The sequence below is a fragment of the Acanthochromis polyacanthus genome, chromosome 13, assembly GCF_021347895.1.
Source record: "Acanthochromis polyacanthus isolate Apoly-LR-REF ecotype Palm Island chromosome 13, KAUST_Apoly_ChrSc, whole genome shotgun sequence".
Taxonomy (NCBI): domain Eukaryota; kingdom Metazoa; phylum Chordata; class Actinopteri; family Pomacentridae; genus Acanthochromis; species Acanthochromis polyacanthus.
Genome location: NC_067125.1, coordinates 6,240,142 through 6,264,204, shown reverse-complemented (window position 1 = coordinate 6,264,204; position 24,063 = coordinate 6,240,142). Strand labels below are relative to the sequence as shown.

General features: G+C 39.3%; 3 protein-coding genes across 3 annotated transcripts; 2 read left to right on the top strand and 1 right to left on the bottom strand.

The window, feature by feature from the left end:
- Positions 1–1,021: 1,021 nt before the first annotated feature.
- On the top strand, positions 1,022–9,388 carry LOC110962713 (interleukin-18-like). The gene is made up of 4 exons (XM_051958242.1): positions 1,022–1,028; positions 2,550–2,666; positions 5,326–5,471; positions 7,364–9,388. The coding sequence occupies exons 1-4, from the start codon at positions 1,022–1,024 to the stop codon at positions 7,586–7,588; spliced, it is 495 nt and encodes a 164-aa protein (XP_051814202.1). The 3' UTR covers positions 7,589–9,388.
- Positions 9,087–19,660, bottom strand: sdhdb (succinate dehydrogenase complex, subunit D, integral membrane protein b). The gene is made up of 4 exons (XM_022210723.2): positions 19,532–19,660; positions 17,351–17,461; positions 14,577–14,727; positions 9,087–11,058 (listed from the first exon to the last, which is right to left on the bottom strand). Exons 1-4 carry the CDS (start codon positions 19,578–19,580, stop codon positions 10,893–10,895), a joined length of 477 nt encoding a protein of 158 aa, XP_022066415.1. The 5' UTR covers positions 19,581–19,660; the 3' UTR covers positions 9,087–10,892.
- Positions 19,661–20,946: 1,286 nt separating this feature from the next.
- timm8b (translocase of inner mitochondrial membrane 8 homolog B (yeast)) lies at positions 20,947–23,982 on the top strand. Its single transcript, XM_022210724.2, has 2 exons — positions 20,947–21,177; positions 23,508–23,982. The coding sequence occupies exons 1-2, from the start codon at positions 21,076–21,078 to the stop codon at positions 23,673–23,675; spliced, it is 270 nt and encodes an 89-aa protein (XP_022066416.1). The 5' UTR covers positions 20,947–21,075; the 3' UTR covers positions 23,676–23,982.
- Positions 23,983–24,063: the final 81 nt, after the last annotated feature.

Sequence of the window (24,063 nt, the reverse complement as noted above, 5' to 3'; positions counted from 1 at the left end):
GAATTATTGTTATTTAATAAGTTTTTAAAATGTGGAAATTATGACAGAGCATTCGTGTGGTTGTAGATTTATCCATTTAGAAGCGCAGTGCTAATAGTGAATCACTCATTTATCCTAGAGGCACTTGGAGTTAAATTATGTTAAGAAGTAGCATTTTGGCCTCACAGAGGTAATTACAGACACCCCTTGCAAATTCTATACACTAGTAAAATAATATATCAGTTTATTTGATCCATGTTTTAACCCTTCACAGAGGGTCCATATTTGAAATGCCTCGGTCGGATAGTGTCAGAGACTCAGGCGCAGACAGCAAGGACACGGCGTGGATACAAACAAACAAAAGTAGTTTATTACAAAAATAAGGTAGGATACAGACAATACAGGACAGGGGAGAGAACCGATGGGACTGGGGAGACACGACAGACAGGCATAGGAGTACAGCTTAAAGAAAAACTGCAATAGGAAGTGACATGGAGCTGGTCACAAAACAGGAAGTGGTTACTCAACTACTAAAGGTAAGCAGAACTCTCAGGGCACAGAGAATGTCTAATATCAGACTGAAATCAGTAAGCAACAGAAATAAATGGGAACCAACCCAAACTAGGTGCCACCAAACCAGGAAAGTTAGAACCAGATACACAATAATATACACACCAACGCCCAAGTTTTAGTGGCGAGGAAAACTAGGAAAAGCTTGGAACAATAAATACACTAAACTGAACTGGACCCTCATATCAGCAACCCCCGAATGTGTCTCTTCCGATCTGTATTTGTTTGAACATTTGCTGAGAGAGTAAAGGTCTGTGTCCCGTAAACACCTCATATTACATGAAAAATGGTGAAATGTTTGACTGTAGCCTCACTGTGCAAAATGGGCAGTGATACACATGTTGATGTGTTTTAACAAAACGTGGGAATTTCCTCTGCGTAGTGGGATAAACCACTATGCATCTGTTGTTTTTCTTCCTTTTCACTGATCTGACTCATGTCGTGTGTCATCTGTGTGGGTGTGTGATGCCGGATGGACGGTACAGACCTGAATACCTGACTAGTAAAACTTGTATAATGGAGGTATGGAGGTCCAACACAGCAGCTGTGCTTAAACCCACTGTTGCAAAAATATCAGTTACATTTCTTTATTGTTCTTATTATTCTTATTTTATATCAATGTATATGAAAAAAATGTGCAAACAATTATATGTGTGTGTATATATATATATATATATATATATATAATTTGGGTTTGTTTCATTTTATTTTTTTGCTTTTTCTATATCTGGATATATATATATATATATATAATTGTTCTTATTTGTTTATTTATTTATTTATTTGCTCGTTTTTTTCTGTATTTGGGTCTTACAGATTTAACCCTCCTGTTGTCTTCATTTACGGGCACCAAAAAATATTGTTTCTTTGTCTGAAAAAAAAAACAATCCAAAAATTCAGCAACAAAATCCCCGAATTTCTGAAAAATTTCAAAACCTTCAGGTAGAAAATTCCAATAATTCCATAAAAATTTGTCTTAAAAGTTTTATTTTAAAAAAAATCCCCCAAATTTGGCAAGAAAATTCTTGTGAATATTTTAAAAAAAAAATTGGTAAAAATCTTCCAATAAATCCTAAAAATATCTATAATTATTACATTTATAACAGTAAAAGTTGTAATATTTTCTTGAAGAGCATTCACATAAAAATCAACCAAAATCCAGTGAATTTCGCTGGATTTTGGTTGATTTTTTTGTGAATGTTCTTAAGAAGCATTTTTAACATCTCTTTTTTTCCACCAAAAAAATGTTCAAAGATTTCCCAAAAATGTTGAAAATGTGGACATCAGAAGTTTCACTGTGAAAATATTTTTTTTTGTCCCACATTTTCAAACTTTAAAACGGGTCAATTTTGACCCGCAGGACGACACGAGGGATAAGTGGGCTAAACCAAGGTGAGCTATTCACTTCACCGACAGAATTAATACCATTGATTCTGAAGCTGCCCTTGAGGAAAGTGGCAGAAGAGCGCTTTAATATATGTTGGTTTTTCCTTTTCCTGTATTTCATGTATGCATCAACTGGGCTTCAGAGTTGGAAAATTGGCTCCACGTAAGACACACTAGCAGGCTGCAGGTTACACACTATGAGTATACACCGTATTCCACAACAGCCCACAAGTTTTTCCTCTTTTCTTTACCCAGTCTATCTGATGGCTAACGGTGGCATCCCTACTACTTTTTTGGATATCCATTGCGACTCCTTCTACCTCACCTTTTCAGGTAAATATGATTTCCTGCTCAGTCTGATATGTGCTTCATCAAATTTAACAGTCTCTTTCTTTGTCTTTATATATTTGCATACAAATCCTGAAATCTTCTCACCTGCTGCCCCTGTTCCTTATTTAAGAGGAGAAAGATGGTAATTATAATTGTTTTTTTTAAATAATCAGTCCTAGGAAATGTTGGAATTTCACATTTCTTTTCTTTAATCCTCATAAGAAGTGTTAGTAAGTGTACAGCATTATTGATTTTTGTGACATGTTATTCTGTCAAAAATACAGGCTGGGAAGAGGATGCTTTCAGACAGTCTGGTACCTGGAAATGTAAGCTTCGAAGCAGGGACAGCAAATACCTGACATTAAATGGTAACGGACATTTTCAGTTCGAGAACTTCACTGGTAAGAAGCAGCAAAATAGTTTTTTACTCTGTGTGTTTGGGCAAATAGTGACTGCGTTTGGAGCTTAACTTCGCCTTAATCTGTGGGGATTGAGTTGCGTTTAGTGCTAGCTTTTATTCTCTGCACTCATACTGCTCGCGTTTCGAAATAGAGCAACTTCCCAGAAGTCAGTAAAATTATATTTTGGTGGTAAAAATGTGTCATAATTTATAGTACCACTCAACAGTTTGAACACACCTTCTCATTCAGTGCTTTTTATTTATTTGTATTTCCTACATTGTAGATTAATACTGAAGATTAACACTTCATTGTTTCCAACATAATCCCATATGTACTCTTTAGAGCAAGAACTGGTTTTACTTGATTCTTGCAAGTTACCTATACAGGCCAAATAATATTGTTCAGCCATTAGGGCTGAATGATTTGAGGAAAAAATCTAATTGAAAATTTCTAACAAATCACTTTGTATTGATGTATTTTTGTACGTGCTGCTTCCGCTCAGTATTCACTGTGGAATGGACATAAAATGTGAGCATTTCCACACTGGGCACTGTCAGAAGCGTGACTCTCACAAGGAGGATGTTATAAATTTGTAACACCATGAACACAGTTTAAACCATAGGTGAGATGAGCTGTGAAACCGATGTCAAAAATTGCAGCCTTTCTGACTTGTTAAATGCGTTGCTTAAAATGCAAATAATATTTAAAGTGGATAAACTGTATGCCTTGTAAATTGGATAAATGCACACCTTTGAATCATTAATCACAATGAAAACTTTACAGATATAAGCAGAGACTGTGAAAAGAGCTGAATTCCTATTCTACTTCTCTTTTAAAAGCTCTTAAAAAGAAAATATGAACTGTAGCAATAATTCAAGCAGACTATTGTCTTCACTTTGTATCACAGATGTCTTTGATCTTAAAATCATTCAGTCTGTTGAAATGAAAGGAGAGAAAAAAAGACATTTTGAAGGGCCTGCTGTGAGTCTTGAACCTAATCTAGCTGACCATTAGTGGCAAGACATGAAACCTGAGAGAAGCTGTGAGGTGACAGTACTAACCACCATTCTGCCGTGAAGCCCCAATTTCACCATACCCCAAAAATATTATTGTTGACATAGTGGCTAACATGAAAAAAAGCTGGAACTATTATGATAGAAAATTACAGAAAATCCAAGACTGTTCTGGAACAAAAACAAAAACAAGATGCCACATGCATGGCTAGCCCCTGGCTAGCATGTCACTCCCCTGTTCATCTCCCTTCACTGGCTTCCAGTTGCAGCCAGAATCAAATTCAAAACTCTCCTCCTGGCTTACAAAACATTTACAAGAACGGCCCCAGCCTACCTGGATTCCCTGATCCAGGTCTACTCCCCTTCACGCCCACTTTGCTCTGCATGTGAGAGACGCCTGGTGCTTCCAGCCCAGCACGGCTCGATATCTCTAAGCAGACTCTTCTCCTCTGTTGTTCCCAAATGGTGGAACAAACTACCAAACTCTGTGCGTTCTGCTGAGTCCCTTTCTACTTTTAGGAGACAATTGAAGACTCAATTGTTCAGAGAACACCTAGGCACTTAATCTGACTCCACCTTAGGGGTAGAATAAGTCAGGTGGTCCAAAACCCAGCACTTATTTAGCGCTGACAAAGTTGAAAAAAAAGGGGGGGTGGGGTTAGCAATTCTTCTGCAACTTGATGGCAACACCTTTGACCAATCGCACTTGAAGCATTTTTTGCACTTAATGCAGGTTTTTCTTTATGTCTGAATTCTTGCTTGTGTTGTGTGTCGCTTTGGACAAAAGCGTCTGCTAAATGAAATTGTAGAATTGTAGAACTCTGTGTGGCATTTATCTGGGCTCTAATCTGAGCTGCTGTTAACTTTCCATTTCTGAGGCTGGTGACTCTGATGAACTTATCCTCAGCAGCAGAGGAGACTCTTGGTCTTCCTTTCCTGCTCTGTGAGCCAGTTTGGTCGTCGAGCTTGATGCTTTTAGCGACCGCACTTCAGGATACATTCAAAGTGTTTGCAATTTTCTGGGCTGACTGACCTTCAGTTCTTAAAATAATGATGGACTGTAGTTTGTCTTTATTTAGCTGACTGGTTCTTGCCATAATATGGATTCTAACAGTTCAGCTGTCAGCTGTGGACCAACCTGACTTCTTCACAACACAACTGATGGTCCCAACCCCATTAAGAAGACAAGAAATTCCACAAATGAACCTTGACAAGACACACCCGTGAAGTGAAAACCATTTCAGGTTCTACCTCATGAAGCTCATAGAGAGAAGACCAAGAGTGTGTAAAGCAGTAATCAAAGCAAAGGGTGGCTACTTTGAAGAATCTGAAACATAAAACATGTTTACATTTATTTCACACTTTTTTGTTTACTACACAATTCCAGATGTGTTCATTCATAGTTTTGATGCTTTCAGTGAAAATCTACAATCTAAATAATAATGAAAATAAAGAAAAACATTGAATGAGAAGGTGTGTCCAAACTTTTGACCGGTAGTGTTGGTCAACTCATGACACAAACAGAGAACTCGTAAATGCAGATGCAGCACAACAGATTGCTGTGATTACACTGTGACTTTGGTTTTTAAAGTATTTAATTAAATATTTAATTAATTTCACCTGCTTGTCCTGGGTTTCCTTTTTAGGGGAGCAATTCACCATCTACACTTATCAAAGCACTGCCCTAGATGAGGGAACGCACAGAGGTGCAGTCATGCTATATGTCAGTAAAGGTCAGCAGAAGATGGTGGCATGCTGCCGTAACGACTCTGAAGTTTATGCTAAAGCAATGGTGAGTACAAATAAGTAATTTACAGTGTGTATGGTGGCACTGATATACTGGAACTCATTTATCTCCTGTGTGACTGTTCTGACAAACACGGTTTAAAAAGGAAAATTGACAGTGAGATGTGTGTTCAGCACACGCAGTACTCCACCAAGACTGTTCATTCCATGGTCTTGCACCGTGTGTTATGCATGGATACTGAATCTCCATCTATCCTCTATACACCGGTTTATCCTCACTAGGGTCACGGGGGGGGGGGGGGGGGGGGCGCTGAAGTCTATCCCAGCTGACTCAGGTGAAGGCAGGGGACACCCTGGACAGGTCACCAGTCTGTCACAGGGCTACATATACAGACACACAATCACACTCACACCTACGTACAATTTTAGAATAATCAATTAACCTCAGCATATTTTTGGACTGTGGGAGGAAGCCGGAGTACCCGTAGAAAACCCACGCATGCACAGGGAGAACATGCAAACTCCATGCAGAAAGATCCCAGGCCCAGGCTGGGATTTGAACCGGGGATCTTCTTGCTGCAAGGCAGAAAGTGCTAACCACTACGTCACTGCGCAGCCCGATACCGAATCTTGGGGCCATAAATATGTAGCAGGCGGCGGGAATTGATGGGACTCAGAAACACCCCCACAATTTAATCAACTATTCCTTGTATCATTTCTGATAAGTCAGCAGTGGTGGATTTGTAGTGGGATCACAATCATGTGATCGTCAGCAGGCTGCTGATGCAGTGTTCACTTGTTGCCATACTTACAGTGACCCCGTGCCACTATCAGACGAAATGCCACTATATTAATGGGAAATCAGTAACAAATCCGTGGATCCAGACTTTAAGCTGCATCACTGCCAAAATCTAATCACTTGGTCCTTGTGTCATTTCTGACCTTCCCTGAAAATTTCATCCAAATCCGTTAGTCTGTTTTTGAGTGATGTTGCTGACAGACAGACAGACATCCACATCTCTTTCATTTCACATATAATCTTTGCGTTTTATCTCTCCCTCCCTGCCCCTCCTCACCTTACGGTTTGAAAACTTCTGCTGTGTGACTCCTAAACCGTTTACTGTCGTACTCATTCTGAGAGTGCCATCATGCACAGTGTACATTACACATGTGCTGGAAGTTTTGTAAAGTTTTGTCTCAGGTCTGTAGTCATCTTGCCGTCATCTGTTCATGTCATAGCTGTAAATCTGAAAAAAGAAAAGCCTTCTTGATGAGCATAAACCCAAGCATCTCCCAAGGAGGGAAGGTTTTTAGTGGCTGATCTTATCTTCATATAAAAAAAAAATGGCTCCAGCATTAGTTTAAAGATGAACAATGTATTTACTTGTTCAAGCTTTGCAAGGTACTTTTGTCAGCAGAGTGCGAAGAATGCCCAGCTCCTCCAAAGAACTCTTGAAATGCATCACGACTCGATGTTTTTGATGTATAATTAGTGTTTAGACTACCAGTACTACTAATTTAATTCATTCATTCAGTTAAGTTTTATTCATACAGTGGCAATGCACAACACACAGTCAAGCCTGAAATTATTCATACCCCTAGCAAATTTAAGGTTAAAGTTACTTTTACTCAACCAGCAAGTTTTTTTGAGTGGAAATGACACAGGTGTTTCCCAAAAGATAATAAGATGATGTACAAGATGCATCATTGTGGAAAAAAAATCATTTCTCAGCTTTTATTTACATTTAAAAGCAACGAAGTTCAAATTTGCTGGAATAATTTCGGGCTTGACTGTATGTCATCTCATAGCACTTCACTGATTCAGTCTTTTACTGTTGTATCTATATGTTAAAGGTCATCCTGTACATTTTGATTGCAGCCAGTATGACAGAACAATTAAATGGCTTTTCTCACTTGTGTCTATCAAAAAATGATCAGGAACCTCCTACGGACCTGAATGAAACAAGTGATGAGGCCTTGTTCTACATGGAGAGACTTTCAGCACATGACACCTATCAGTTTCAGTCCACGCTGCACCCGGGTTGCTTCCTTGGATTTCAGCCCGATGACAAGAATGCATCTCGGCACAAACTGGTCTTGATTCGTGGCAAGGATAACGTGGATTGCTATTGCCCTTTGCAGATGATGAAAAAGTTGGATTGAAAGAAGGGCATTAGAACAAAGTCACTCTGTTTGTTTCATTCAGCATATCTTACTAAACGAACAGCTTGCAGTGTTGAGTGCCTCTGTTTAATAAGAAGTCTTACATTTCATGTACAAAAGTCAGTAATGTCGGGTTGAAAATCTTTCTGAATGTGGTGGCTGCCTATGGATCCACACCTTGTGCAGCAGAAAACTGTTGAATCATCTGCAGATCAGAAACTCACCATCTGTGTGGTTTGGTGACTTAAGCTGAATCAAGTAATCATTTTTCGTTTGTTCCTCCGGCTATCCACTTTCTGCTGCTGATCTGCTCCCAGGTCACATCGATTAAATCAGCTATATTATTAGGAATGATCATTGGAAGCTACTAAAAAGCAGTGCATAGTAAAATAGCTGCAAGCTTGGTTATTTTTCATACTTTAATGCTTTAGCTGCAATTAATCTGCTGTCAAGAAGGGAGATTATTCAGTTAAATCCCGTGTGCTCATAAAATGCTCACTTATTTTAGTTTATAAGTCATTTTTATTGTATTACAAATGTTTTTACTTAAAATGTTCTCTTAAAGGTTAATGGCTTTATTTAAAAAAGGGATTTTAACAATGACTGTTTAATGTTATGCCAGCTTTAATTCATGTCGTTATTTGTCTAATATTGAGCACTGTGGTGTACCGTTCACTCACCTTTGGCTTTTTCATTCATCACACCTCTAGAATCCCGATTTAAGCCTTTAAAGGCGCTCATTGAAATCCTTTGAAATTCAAAATTTCAACCCTAAAGTGGTATTTGAAGACAGAAGACTTTTTTTACTTGTGACACTTTTTAAATAATTTTAATTTTCACGTTGAAATTTAAGGTCAGTGAAGTTACCATATATACATCTGAAGAAATGTATGTCAGCACTTAGCATAACTGCTCAACCATGAAATGGGTGAGTTTGGTCAACTAGCCATAGTTAGTTGACCAGCAGCTCAGTTGACCAGCGTATCAAGCGAATGTTTGATATGTTCCAGGCCTCTGCTGATTGGTCTAATGTCACGATGTAGTGTGATGTAATGTACAGGGATTTTCGCTGATTGGCTCACCGAGAGGCGGGAGCAACGCCATATTTAATCTGTGTGGAAGTTACCAAATATGATGACTTGCCTGATAAAGGGTTAATAGACTGAATGATAGTAAGCTGTGCAGCTTGTTGCCACTAACGTAGCCTCTAGTTTCTGCCTTGAAATCAAGTGGCAGCTATAAACAATTACATGGTGCATATTGAAAGTGAAGTTCCAAAGTATCTGTATCCTCAACTGCAGCAGCTTATTTTTTCTAAAAACAAAGGGGGCGTGTGTCATTTGTGACTTACTGGACCCTCCCAGCTCTGCCTTATAGACATGTACACAGTTGAAGAGTAGTAGCTATTTTTATATGATTGCATGCATTTTGTATTGTGATTAATCTCATTTTGCTGTTGTACTTTGACCACTGATGTAAAGAACAGACCAGTACCACATTTGTAAGCTGTAATAAACATTTACTGCATGAGCATCATGACAACAAATCCAGAGCTCAGATGTGACAACAGTTAACTGGTGTACCTCTCACTTGTTAAGGCTGCATGCAAGGACTCTGTGAATGTATGTGCTCCGAGTAAATGTTCCACGATCACACCATAACATGTAGAGCTGTGGTTGGACATGCTGAGTCTTGTTCTCATATAAGCTGATTTGGGAACAGTGCCTGGAAGTAAGCCTTTGAGAAAAATTGTCAAGAATTTTAAAATGGTCAAAATAAATGTACGTTTATATTTTGAAATGTCTTCTTTTTTGTCTCCAAATTGCAGCCTTCTCCTGCATTAGGAGATTGTAATTTGTACATGAAGTACAATACAATGTGACACCTTACAGAGGCACTCATGCCACCATTACTGTCTTTTAGAGGACGGTATTTTGCACACTTTACACCCTGCTGTGGATTACACACCGTTAACAGATGAGAATTCATCTACTGCCAGACGCCATGAGCTGGAGATGCAGTGGTGGGTTAATATTTCTGCATGGCTTGAATTTATGATGCACTTGAGATCGAGCCTCCCTTATCTTTACTGCGCCTTCAATAACATGGCAGAGCAGAGCTTCTGAACAAACACGCCATCTTACTAGCAAGTACACACTCGTCCCGGTTACTGTAGCTCATCATGACCGAGGGTTGGAGGTTTCACAATGCAACCTCTGACTTTAACTTGGCAGCAGTATCTGCTCCTTTCAGCCAAGATCTAGGATGCCATGATGATGCAATAAAAGAAGCATTAAGTGGACATTATGAACGACTGCAACTAGCGGGTAGTTTGAAGGGTGATGCGACTCTCCTAGAAAATCCTAAGAGCTGCAGTAGAAAGCAACTGGACTTTTTATGGTTCTTGAAGAGTTTTCACCTCTCATCTAAGAGGCTTCTGTAATTCTAGCTGACTGATGGGAGTCCCACATGTTCATTCTCACCTCTGTTTACATGCCTCACAGTCTCTTAGCCATCGAAAACTCACCAGTCCAGGTGTTAAAGATGGTGAAACTGCCTGGGTAGTGATTAAAGTACCTGATAAGTGGGGAGGTAGACCCCCTCCTCTGTTTGCAGATGGCTCTTCTACTTTAGCTCCTCTCTCAAACCATCTGTCCTGTCGTTCACAATGTAGTCATTGCTGTGTATCTGGGATTACCCAGCAGTCAGTCAGAACTGAGGAAGCCTCTTGGATGTAAAAAGAAGTCCAGTCTCCGTCTACTGAAGTACTTAGATTACTGTGAATCTGCACAGACAGGACTCCGGGCAACAGCTGCTCAGAACTGCAGTCTGCCCCGCTAGTCCTGATGGGTTTCAGAGTAAAAGCTACTATGTACACCCTGACACTGAAACAAAACACATTTAAGAAATCAGCCACGCGAAGGACCAAAACAAGAAAAAAAACAAAAAACAGATGTCAATCAGCAGTTCTCTGTAAGACAGGTCAAAGTCATTACGGCTTACTTCAAAACACCCACGTCCCTGCAGCTTGAGTTTAGTCTGCGCTGAACATAAACAGAAGCTACTCTGAGATATTCAAAGAGAAAATGGATGCTGGTGGCCCAACCAATGTAATACAGAGACCAAGCCTGAAGTGATCAACATTAATAACAATTACACATCTATGAATCAATGCAGTATTGTCAAAATGATATATTTATAAGAATTTACAAAGAACGCCTTGAATTTTTTACAGTCAGCCAGGACAACATTGCTCTTGCCCCAGTGTGTATGTTCTCCTGAGCTTCCCAGTCCACAGTCATGTTCATTTGCTCCAGAGGAGGGCGATGGCTTTGCAGATTCCCACGTCGTTGTAGTTAAAGTAGCAGAGACCGGCGAAGGTGACGGTGGACAGGACGAAGAGACTTGCATTGGCTATCTTGATTTTTGTGTCTCCATGAACATAGTCTGTCAACACCTGCCCTAAACCCCTGCAAGACAGAAATGTACGCAGACACAGTCAAGGTTAGCAGCAAGAGCAGACGGAGGCAGACTGTCGATTCAGAGCCTCACTAGCTTCACATGAGCTGTGTGTTATTCACCTGAAGCTAAAGGGCTTTAAGCAGCTCAGAAGAATCACAGGGAATTGTGGCCAAAGTTGTCCAGTCTTTTTTAAAATGTGCATTACTAACATATACTCATTTGTCTTTGCTACTGTTTATAACCATTTTAAATTTCCTAATATCTTCAGGCTTAACATTAATTGTTATGATCATCTAACTTTATTTTATTTTACCAGTTTAAATAGTTTACGGTTTGAATCACATTCTGGTCATACATAGCATGGTGCACAGCTCCACAGACTTCAGCAGCTAAAGTTCTCACGATACAAAAATCCAGACTTTGATTCAATACCTTTCCTACCTTGTGTCCTTAAAGTCTGGACACACAGGTAATCTCATTAACTGTCATTTTTGTTTGCCTCCACAGATTAAACATGGTTTGTCGAAAGATTAATTTCATCTGCTGTCTTTCCGTATGTCCATCTTTCACTCCACTGAGAAGGACCAGTTCAACTCTTTCTACTTTCCACAAAGCCATATTTCATCTGTGGAGGCAAAAAGAAGATAGTTAATGAGATTTCCTGTGTCCAGACTTTAGGGACACTCTGTAGATATGTCAAACCTAAAATGACACAACAAAAACTAAAACAATGTCAGTGCAAGGCAATGAAGGATGAGGAAAAAGAAGACAAAAAATAACCAACTAGAACTGAAGGAACTCTACATGAAGATCAACTACTGTCATCTCATCTCTCCAACTCCAATAGTCATTTACCACATTAACAATGTCTACACTGGATTTATCATTCATGTAATGTTATCTTCATTGAAAAAAGAACTGCTTTCCTTTAAAAAATAAGGACATTTCTGGACACTGGACCTCCTCAGCAACAGAGACCACATCTCCTCCACTCTCATCCTGAACACTGGTACTCCTCAGGGGCATGTCCTCAGCACCCTATTATACTCTCTGCTCTCCTGTTCACTCCAGCAACACCATCGTAAAGTTCACTGATGACACTAACATCATAGGACCGATCAGAGACAGTGATGGATCAGCCTACAGGGAGGAGGTCCAGCATCTGCGATGATGGTGTCATCACAACAACCTGAACCTCAACACCGGAAAAACCAAGGAGATGGTCTTGGATCCTAGGAGATCAAAGCAAACTGAGCACTCCGCCCTCTGCATGGATGGAGAGGAGGTAGAGAGGGTGGAGAGCTTCAGGTTCCTTGGGGTCCACATCTCTGCAGACTTCACATGGTCCACCCACGCCTCACACCAGGTGGGGAGGGACCAACAGAGACTGCACCTTCTCAGGAAGCTGTGTCAGGCTCTTCTTCCCCTAAAGCTGCTCACAAACCTCTATTGCTCCACCACTGAGAGCCTCCTGACCTACTGCTGTACAGTGTGGTTCACCAGCTGCACTGCAGAGGACAGGAAGGACCTGCAACGGGTGGTGAGAGCAGCAGAGGTGGTGATTGAGACCACACTACCTCTGCTCAGAGATGTTTACACCAGCAGACTTCAGACGAAAGCCAGGGGAATCACCAGAGACCCCTCACACCCAGGACACTCTCTAATCTCTCCCCTCCCCTCAGGTAGACGCTACAGGTCACTTAGAGTCAAAACCAACAGACTCAAAAACAGCTTTTATCCCCAAGCTGCCAAATGTTTGCTCCCTACCCCCTGAATGAACAATATCACATATCTACAAGTGCAATATTTATGTCAGTGCATATTTCATGTGCAATAATGATATGTAGAGCAGGTCTCTAACCACAAACCGTTTCCGTATAGTATACTGTTATTATGTTGTATATAATTAGGGTTGTATATATTTTTAGTGTGTTATAGTTTATTTCCAATGCTGCTACTCAGAGAGTACCAGACCAATTTTCATTGTTCTCTGTAACACTGACAATAAAGATCTATTCTATTCTACTTCTTTTTTGGCAATATACCAAATTCTATATGGAAAATAGTAAATTGTATCTGTGTCTGAGAAATCACTTTTAACTAAGTTCCCCATTACAAAAACACCTCTCAAGGAAGTGTGTTAATTCCAGATCACATGACCTGCTCCTTTTGTTTGTCTAACTGTGTTTCTTTTTTGGTCATTTTCAGACAGTTTTGTGGACATTTTAGGTCTTTTTGTGGTCATTTTGCACCCCTTTGTAGTGGTCGTTTTCAGTCTGTTTGTGATCATTTTAGGCGGCCATCTTGATTTTAGGTCTGAAAACAACAAAAATGTCAACTACGATACCTGTCAACTATGTTACAAAAAGTCCAGCAATTCTATCTTGACCTCTCTGCATTCAAAACTCCCAGCTATTACTTTGGTGATCATTATATTGTTTCTAAGTGAGAAGACTGATGTTATCACAAACCAGTTTTTCTTTACAAAATTACTCATAGCATTTATATTTGTTAGCTCTCCCACACTAATTAAAAAAGCTTACTGCCTTGATGAAGCTCTATTCGTTAGGTTGGCATTTATTTCCTACATTCCTTAGAGCTATGAAATCCTATTAGCCACAGACTCAACTGAAAAGAGGAAGCTTGCCAACCTTGTCACGCTTCGAGCCACAGCAACACTGATGCCATAAGACATCGGAGCATTCGTCTCAGTTGGGAAGAAGACGTGGCTCGACCCAAGATGATTTTCTGCCTCAAAAGTCGTTGCTTAACAAGACTTATGACTGGGATTTGTGGCATACACCTGCCACACCGTTCTGTCTGCGCTCTGACTGATGGAAGAGCACATCGCTGTGACATTAAGCTAAAACCACCTTCTCAAGTCTGCAAACAGAGCCGTACCCAGCCAAGGCTCAATAAATAGCTGCTGACAGCTACGGTGAGACTTACCCTCACCTCTGGCACAAAGTTTGCCTTTTGTCCTGTAAGGGTCAGTGGATCTCTGTACCGGCTCAAGACATTAGGACCCTGAGTCTGAGGAGGGTTCAAACAACTTTCTTGATGTGGCGATTACAATCTGCTGGTGGAAAGACTGATGGTTCAAATTAATACTCCAATCACAAAGGGCTACAACTCACTGCCGTCCTCATGCTATGCAGGAGTTTACTCCCCACATTTTCCCAGGATCAGGATAATACTTCCAGTAACAAGAACTACCACTGGAGGAAGATTGAGTCTGACCATACATGACCAGGAATAGCCCTTAGCTGTGGAATTGCCAAATAAAAAGGAAGTGAAACTGTGCCCTTTTAAAGCTGCGGGTAACACAAGGGGAGCATGGAAGTGATTCAGCATGTTACATGGAACACAAGAACAAGAAAGACAAAGCCAGCACTGAAGACATAAATGGTTCCTTTCAGAACTGGAATATGGATTACGAATATGAAACCATCATGAACTCGTACACAAAAACACTATCTGCACACCTCATGAAACCACTGATCAGCTAAGTGTTGCTGAGCCTTACCAGTGTCCATGCAGGGTCAGGGCAGCAGCCAGGGAGTAGTCGATGGCAGGACCAGGGGAAAAATAGGCTACGGGGCCCATGGCCAACAGCAGGATGCTCAGCACTCGCTCTGCTGTCCAATGCAAAGACGCAGCTTTGGAGTCAGAGCCCGCTGTAGAGAAAGACAACCCAAAAATCACATTTAGTTCTCAGCACGCTGAAAGCAAAGACAGAGGGACCCTCAAAATGCAAGCAGGACCTGCTTTGGACATGTGATACACAATCCATGGATATATATATCCAAAGTTTATTAAATCAATCCACTGGACTTTAAGAAAGTTCCTTGAAGACGTTTCGCCTCTCATCCAAGAGGCTTCTTCAGTTCTGGTGGTGGTTGGTGTTGCCCAGGCTTTTAGCCTCTGGATATATATATATATATATATATATATACATATATATATTTGGTCACTTTTTCTGTTTACCCATAATAAAGTCATAAAAGAACCAAACTTCATGAATGTCTTGTGTGACAAAGAAGTATCTGTTCCAATCACTATCAGAGAAAAATCGGAGTTGTAGAAATAACTGGAAACTCAAGAGAGCCATGACATTATGTTCCTTACAAGTCTATGTAAACTTTTGACCTCGACTGTATATATACACACACACACACACATTTGGCAGATTGACGGTTATGAAGCACTGACAGAAAATACATAAATGGACCCACACCCCTTCATGACCTTACTGGTCATTTTGCATGTCTTTGATATTTCTGTTAGGTCTCTGTGGTCAGCTTGTATTGCTTTGATGTCACTTTTGAGTCTCTTTGAGACATCCATCCATCATCTATACACCGTTTAATCCTCATTAGAGTCATGGGGGTGCTGGAGTCTATCCCAGCTGAAACAGGGTGAAGGCAGGAGACACCTGGACAGGTAACAGCCTATCACAGGGCTACACATAGAGACAAACAATCACACTCACATTCACACCTACAGACAGTATAGAATCACCAGTTCACCTCAGCATGTTTTTAGACTGTGGGAGGAAGCTGGAGAATCTGGAGAAAACCCACACATGAACAGGGAGAACATGCAAACTCCATGAAGAAAGATCCCAGGAAGGACACAAACTGGGGATCTTCTAGCTGTGAGGGGACAGTGCTACCCACTGATCACTGTGCAACACACACACAAGCTGTCACCAGCCAGTTAGCTTAGCATAGATTAAAAACTGTTGGGAATGACAAGTTCAGCAAATAAATTCTGGCAAAAAAATGGCTTCAGTGTGTCACTCACCTCACTTCGTAGCAGTATACAGTAGTGCAAATATGACACAAAATATTCTTACAAGGGTTTTACATTAGACAATTACTTGAAAGAGTTGCTGACAGTAGCCTCAAATACTAAGGGTAGTTGTGCAACTTTTTGATTGTCATGAGCCATAATAATCTAAATGAAAACGAAAAAAAGGCTTGAAATATTTCACTCTATGTGTAATGAGTCTTAAACCATATTAAATGTTCACTTTCCTAGATAAATGATGTAAAATATGAAACTTCACAGTGCTCCACTTTCTCTAAAATGCACTAGTAATACATAAATGCTCGGGGACTGACAGCAACGCAGTATTTTACCTTCATACAGTTTTTTTCAATGTCTAATCATGACCCAACACTGTATGTTCTCAGTAGTACGTCTCTGTTACACACTTGTGTTATGAAACCTGAAAGATGTGGGTTTTTAAAGTGAGTGTAACAAAATGCTCAAGCCATCATTTCTCTGCAACAGTGATTTCACCATTCCTTGTTTTTCAGGTTCTGGAAAACCTAAATTCCTTTATGAAACAATTTAAACACCCTTAAACTATCTATTTTTTAAAAATTGAACAAAAATATTGACCGTCCTAAGAACTTTTTTCATGACACTTAATACAGAACACATCTTGCTTAAAACTGAAGAGGCTTGATAATATCAATACTAAATGCTAATATTGTCAAGTGTGTATTTTTTTTAAAAATATTACAACGACATTTTTGGCCTACAGGCGTGAGCACTTTTTTACATTCTTGTATTTCTCAAAACAAGCCAAACATGCACTAAGAAGTTCACAAAGTCTCCACCTGAAAATGCTCAGAATCATCAGGAAACAGGTCAAACGTAAGAAAGCCGTGCCAATTTTTTTTCTACTGTTTTTCTGCCGTTTGTGACCCACAAACCTAAATAGTGAGTGAGCCACCGCCAGTGAGAGCTACAAACACTGAGAGGATCTTACCCATCTGAGGTGTCAAAACACTGACACCATTCTAGAGGTCGTGGTGCTAAATCCAGACCACACAGCAGCAGCTGCTTTCAACCAACTGTGTCAGAAAACGGGCCTACTGCAAACTGTATGCACACACATCAGTAATTCAATCTAATTATTAACCATGCTATTATTAATTAAAGAAAACAAAGTGATCCTGTTGGACACTAAACACACACCCTTACCAACCAAGTGGGATTACAATGGTGCGTTTTCTTTAACCAGAGTACACTAGACTGGACTTTAACCTTTTAAACTGATAACTACCACATGAATTACAGTCTGGGATACTTCTAACCTCAAATGATTTGATAACAGCTCGTTTGTGGGCTTTTACTGAAAATGTGTAGATTTTTTTTGTACTGATTAAAGTGTGTCAGAGGTGATGATTCAGTGCTGTGGTGTGCCACACCTGTTTTTAAGGTTTAAGGTTTCCTTGACGTTCTGTATACGTGCCTCATACAGGCTGCTGTGTGGTGTGTACTGACCATAGAGAGCCTGTGATGAATGAATCCTCGCTGTCAGCAGGTGGGGCTGCTCCTGGTATTTGTTCGGTACGACTAGTGGCCTGGCCAGCAACGTGCTTTGGTAGAACAGAGCTGTGAAGAAAAGACAACAAGTTAGATTGTCAAAACACACGACTTATGAAATTCAATCCAGAATGAAGTGTGGGCAACAAATGAAACAATAATACAGTCCTGTAAAGTGTCACTATGGCACGACTCAACTAAGAAGGTAAAAACATGGACTTTCACCAGTGTATACACATTTTTAATATAATTAAATGTTTGTTACTCTGTCTTGGATTATATATTTTGTCTCTCTGCAATACCAGGAATAGTAGCACAGTAAAAAAAAAAAAAGTGCTTTCATGGTCTAAACCAGGGATGTCAAACATGCAGCCTGTGGGCCAAAATGGGCCAGACACAGTTTTCAATCCAGACAACTTTATAAAGAGCAAAAACTATTAACTGCAAGTACAATTTCAAAATAACTTCAAGACCATGACAAGTTGTTCTGATCATCAAGTAAAATTCTACATTGTTCACTGTTGTTTTGTCATTTTGTGTCTCATTTTTGTAAAACTGTCTTGTTTTTGGTCTGACTTTCATTGTTTGTCTCATGTTATTTTCATTTTGTTTCTCGGCTTGGTAATTTTGTTTCTTTTTGTCTCATTTCTGTTTATTTTTGCCTTATTTCTGTCATTCTGTTTCATGTTTTTGTCAATTTTTGGTTTCAGTTGTGTCATTTTCTGTCTCATTTGTTCATTTTTTTGTCGATTTGTAACTTCGTCAAATTTTGTCTCTTTTTTGTTGTTTTGTCTCATTTTTTGTCATTTTGTTTCTCGCTTTTATCCTATTGTCTCATTTGAGTCACTGTGTCTCATTTTGGTAACATTTTGTCTGATTTTTGCCATTTGTCTCATGTTTTTGTTGTTTTGTTTCTCTTTCTTTTCTTGCTTGTGTTTGTTGTTTTACTTTTGTCATACTGTGTTTTGTTTTATTCATCTTTTTGTGTATTGCTTTGTTTCACACGTTTGTCATTTTTTGTCTCATTTGTCCATTTTTTTCTCACCGGCCAACAGGAGTCAAATTGGGCTGAATTTGGCCCCTGAACTAAAATGAGTTTCACACCCCTGGTCTAAACAATGACATTTTTAAATTGTTTTCCTTTAGGTCCAAATGCAGCATTGAAGTAGGGTGTATATCACTGGGATTAGGTGTTGTGATCACAGCTAAGCTACTCCCAGAATATACACTGCCGCTTATATGTGTGTGAAAGAGAGGCTGTGCTTTTTTGTTTGTTTTTTTTTTAATAAAAAATTATAATGCATTATATAGATTATTATTGTTATTATTTTCCTCATGGCATGCTATATTTATGATCGTGTGTTTCCTCAGTGCTTGTGTTTTTATGATGTTGGGGCTAGGCTGGGAAGTGGTTTGTATTAAATCACTACATTCATCTTTACGGTTGATTTCATTTGTACAAAAAAAACTGATACAACACATACATATATAAATTCGTCTCAGTGGGAATTAGTTTGATTTACTTTCAATATTACAAAGCTTTGGTTGTGAATACTAAAATAAACACTAGACTAAAAGACTCAAGTTACCACCCAGTCATTTTTACATTTGAATATGGTCCACCCAAACAAAGGAGGGCGGTCGTGAGCAGTTCTTAACCTGACATGAACTTTTACTTTAACGACCTCTTCCTTTCTCTGACACATGCCGAATTAATAGCTAGGTTTTATCACCTTAGAAAAACTTCACAGCAAAGTTCTGTCTATTACATAACTCTTTAAAATCTATGCCAAGTTATAATTCCCAGACTTCTGAGTAGAGTTCTGTGACTCTCGTCCACGTCACTGTCGGACACTGATGTCACCAGCATGACAATGTTACAGCTTCCCTTCAAGCCCAGCGTTAATCACAGACTGTAGTGATATCAGCTCAGTAACACAACCTCATGAACACACTGAAACCAGCTTTAATGGAGCGGTGAACTTGAAAGCTGCAGCCTGAGACGGCCGTGATTTGTCCGGACACAGTTTGAACTCGACTTCTTCTCTTTCAAACCGGTCTGCTGCCAAACGGCTGCTCTAAAGCAAACACACATCTTCCGATGAGACAGAAACACGGAGAAGGGACAGCAGTACTTACGTTTAACTCCTCTGCGACACACAGAACTCAACCTGATGATAGCCGCCATGATGATCAACCGACCAAGGTCACCACAATTACCCGGATGTAGTTGATGAATCTGCAACGTCACAAAGAGGGCGGAAGTTGGAGGGATCCACTTAATAGTCCAGCACACCGGAAACTGGAATGGCTTTCTATAATATAATATAATATAATATAATATAATATAATATAATATAATATAATATAATATAATATAATATAATATAATATAATATACACACATACATATATATGTGTGTGTGTGTGTATGTGTGTACTTATATATTACACATATATTATATATAACATAATATAATATATTAGATTATTTATTCTATATCATATCATATTATATTATATTTTTTACTATATATTTTTAATAATAACTAGTAGAATGTTTTCACTAAGCCACAATAATATGTAGATGTGTTTTGAGATAAAATGTATGTTCCATTCCTGGTGTACAATCTGATGGAAAGGTTGTAACCGCATGTCTTCTGAGTATTTATATGTGTATATATATATATATATATATATATATATAGAGAGAGAGAGAGAGAGAGAGAGAGAGAGAGAGAGAGAGAGAGAGAGAGATACATACAAGGCGAAAGTGAACAGGATATTGAGCAGAGGTTGTATTTTGGTTGTTTATTCTCAATTGTATATATATATATATATATATATATATATATATATATATATATATATATATATATATATATATAAATTATTTTTATGACTAATATAATTACTTTTTTTCTCTTCTCTCTTTTTATAGTTATTGTCTTATTCTCTTTCCTTATTCCTAGGATGACACCAACAGTCCAAACAAAATTCTTTGTATGTTGTGTGGACATTGCAGCTGATTCTGATTTTGGTTTAAGGTGCTGTAGAAATAAAGTTTATGATGATGATGAATATGATGATTAGTAGTAGTAGTAGTAGTAGTAGCTACTGTAACAACAACAAGGAAATCAACAACAACAACAACAACGATACTAATGAAGATAATAATAGTAATAATAATAACCTCTAATAGAATGTTTTTACTAAGGCACAATAATATATAAATGTGTTTATATATATATATATAGGATGTATGTTTCGTTCCTGGTGAGGGAAAAGCTGTGCCGTCTTCTAAGTCAGCTCCTTTCACCCTTTGATGCGCAGTGTGGATCAGGAGATACCATAGACTGTATATAAAGACATACAGTCTATGGACATGGAGTCTATGGGAAATACCCATTTTCCATTGGATTTGAGTCATTTTTTTTTTACCCATGTTGCGCATCGAAGCATTCATTGACTTTCTCAGCGTCACTGGTTGCGCCATCTGTTTGACTCAGATCTGCACATGTCTAATGGGGCAGACTCCTCTGGGTTGTGCAGCTCTGATGGTTTGCAGATCTGCGGTGTTTGCTGCAGCAGCTCGGAAGGTCACCTCAGTAGCAGTAGCAGCAGCAGCAGCAGCAGCGTGTCTCTGGCATCCAGCTCCTCTGTAGCGGCTGAAGAAGAAGACCATGGACAGCTTTGACAACCTGAGTGCGTCGGAGAAAGCGGAGGCCACGGAGCTTCAGCGTATGATCGCTATAGAGCAGCAGAAGGCGCAGTTCCAGGCCCAGGTGTGTGTTTATGCTAACCATGCTAACCGTGCTAACCCGGCAGGCAGCAGGCCGCATGCGCTGTTGTGCCAGAAAGGGATCATCTGCCAAAAAATATCACTGTCCTCAATATGTTTGAGGCATCTAAATAATAATAATAACTTTATTTACATTGCATTGCCCTTAAGAACAGCGTTTACGAAGAGCTTTGACAGTCAAAACATGCAACACAGACATTTAATCAAGACAAAAGGAGACAAGGCAGAGCAGTCAATTAAAATAAATAGTAAAAATGACAAGTTAAATGACTAGTTAGATAGATCAGCATGCATATCAAGCAAAGGAATTAGGCAATTTAAAACTTAAAGAACCAAGGAACCAGGCAGATAAAATTAATATAAAACAAGAGAGAATATATAACGTGAACAGGACATGATACCAAATAAAACACTAAAATTAATTACAGCTATCTAAAGCTACTTCACATTAAAGCAAGTCTGTAAAAGTGTGTCTGAAGAAGTGATTTAAAAGAAGTTACTGACTCTGCAAGCCTTGTCTCCTCAGGCAGAAAAAGAGTTGTTCTCATTTAGCAGGGTTATATTTTAAAGATTCTGGGATGGTTGTAAAATAGATTATTAGTTTTATTTGTAAAACGTAACCGCTGTTCACGTTGTTAAAACTTAACAAGGACAACACACTTACCCTTTTGAATATTTTCTGCATTAATTGATATGTTGTTGAAAATGGCGAAAAATATCGATCAGTGTGTTTCCACAAGGTCAAGATGACAAATGGGTTATGTTGTCCACAACCCAGATGTGTTCAGTTTACAGCTCCAGAGGAATAAAGAAACAGGAAAATATTCACATTTAAGCAGCTGATGTTCAGTTATTAAAACAGGTTGTGATGGGATTAAAAGTTAACAACTAAGAGATTATTTGTTGCAGCTCTTGTTCATTCTTAAATGTCAGGCCTGCTTCTGCTGTTTGCTGCAAAGATTTCTATGGCTAGAAGAAATAGGTTGCATAAAAATAACCCTTTACCACAGATCACATGACCATGACCACAGATGTTATCATCACTTCTTTGTGCTTGCACGTTGTGGCTGTTTGATCCACATACAGGCAGCTGCAGATGTGCACAAACTGGGTTATTACCAGTTTTTTGCAGATGGTCACGTTTAAACATGACACTTGTTGATCAGCTGCTTAAACCCTCTGAACTCACGTTTGCAAGTTTGAAAGGCATGTTATCTTTTAAGAAATGCCAAAATGGTCACAGTTATTAGCCAGAAACTGTGAAAAGGAAATAATCATTGGCTCATCTGCTCCATGCTGTTCTGGTTGGAAAATGATCAAAATCAAAGAGTAAAATGAGAATTTTTCATCAAAAATCACTTAATTTGATGTGTCTCATTAAAACTGTATGTCTGCATCAAGGAGATTCCATAAAAATACAAAGAAATAAATAAAAAATTCAGGATAGTGTGAAAAAGGCAGTTATTGTTGAGAAAACATGCATGTGTGGCACGTGCAGCCGTCATTTTGTCTAGTATTGGTCGCACTTGTTGCACGTGCTGATTTTAGGTTTTAAAGGTTTTTAGTAAAATAGTCAAAGGAAATTAACTTTTGTTGTTTTTATTTCCTTTTTCATGATTTATGCCATTACACATGTGTTTTACTGCACAGAATACATGTTTGAGTTCTCTCTACTTAAAGCCATGGTTGTGTTGTATGAATTTGTATGTGTATCAGCAAATCTGTATTCCCACACTCTATGACTTGTGTACTTGTAAAATAATTTCTTGTATGTGTCGATTTTTTTTCTTCCCACAAATACAACACAAAAATACACATTCACAAAATCGTGATTCCAGGTGCACAAATCATATTCGCAGGTGCACAAATCATATTTACAGGTGCACAAATCCTTCTCTACAAGTCACGTATTTCAACACTGACACACTCACATTTTGCAGCTATTGTTGCAGCACACTAAGTGCAAAACATACTTGTGCACCTGTATTGTACGAAGTGAAGTTGAGGTGAGAGTTTGAATATGTGCAAATCTGAATGTGAACTTGTGAAATAATTTACCACGAAAATAGCTGTGTCCTCTAACACACGAACACAAATTGCTACTTACAACCACTCGAATCCTCCCCACGAGTCACACAGAGCCATATCTGCCCCCACTCTCTGGAGCTCCCTACCCCAACATATCCAGGACTGCACCAACCATCAAGAGTCTTTGAGTATTTTGAAAAGCGCTAAACAGAATAAATGCATTGCTATTGTTCATCCCAGAGTGAAACGTCTCAGCCATTAACCAGCTTTTCTGATGGATTCCAGGTGCACAGCTTCACTGATGTCTGTTGGGACAAATGTGTGGACAGTCCGGGCTCCAAGCTGGACTCCCGGACGGAGACGTGTCTGGTGAGCTGCGTGGAGCGATTCATCGACACCACCCTGACCATCACCAACCGCTTCACGCAGATGGTGCAGAAGGGCGCTCACTGATCGTGGACTACGTTTGGACTGTTTCACAACAAGGCGTTTTCTCTTCCTGACATGCCGATGGGAGATGATGTGAGGAGGACTCAGCAGACTGGTGCTGTTGGGGGACAACTGGGGAAACTCTGCATGCTTCTACCTCTATGAGTTGAGAAGTTGTGTTGTTGTGTCGTGGGACATTAGAAAACCGACAGATGTTCACCAGTGCAGCCTGTCTGCGATCCTGAGCAGGATCTCTGCAGGTCTGAAGCTAATTTTCTTTAAAAGTGGGCCTCAAAATGTATTAAAGAATCATAGGTGTAGAAATTGTAAACATTGTCTGACTTTTTCTTTCATTCATGCACAATTCAAAGATTACTCTCATTTACACTACTGTTCAAGAGTTTGGGGTCAC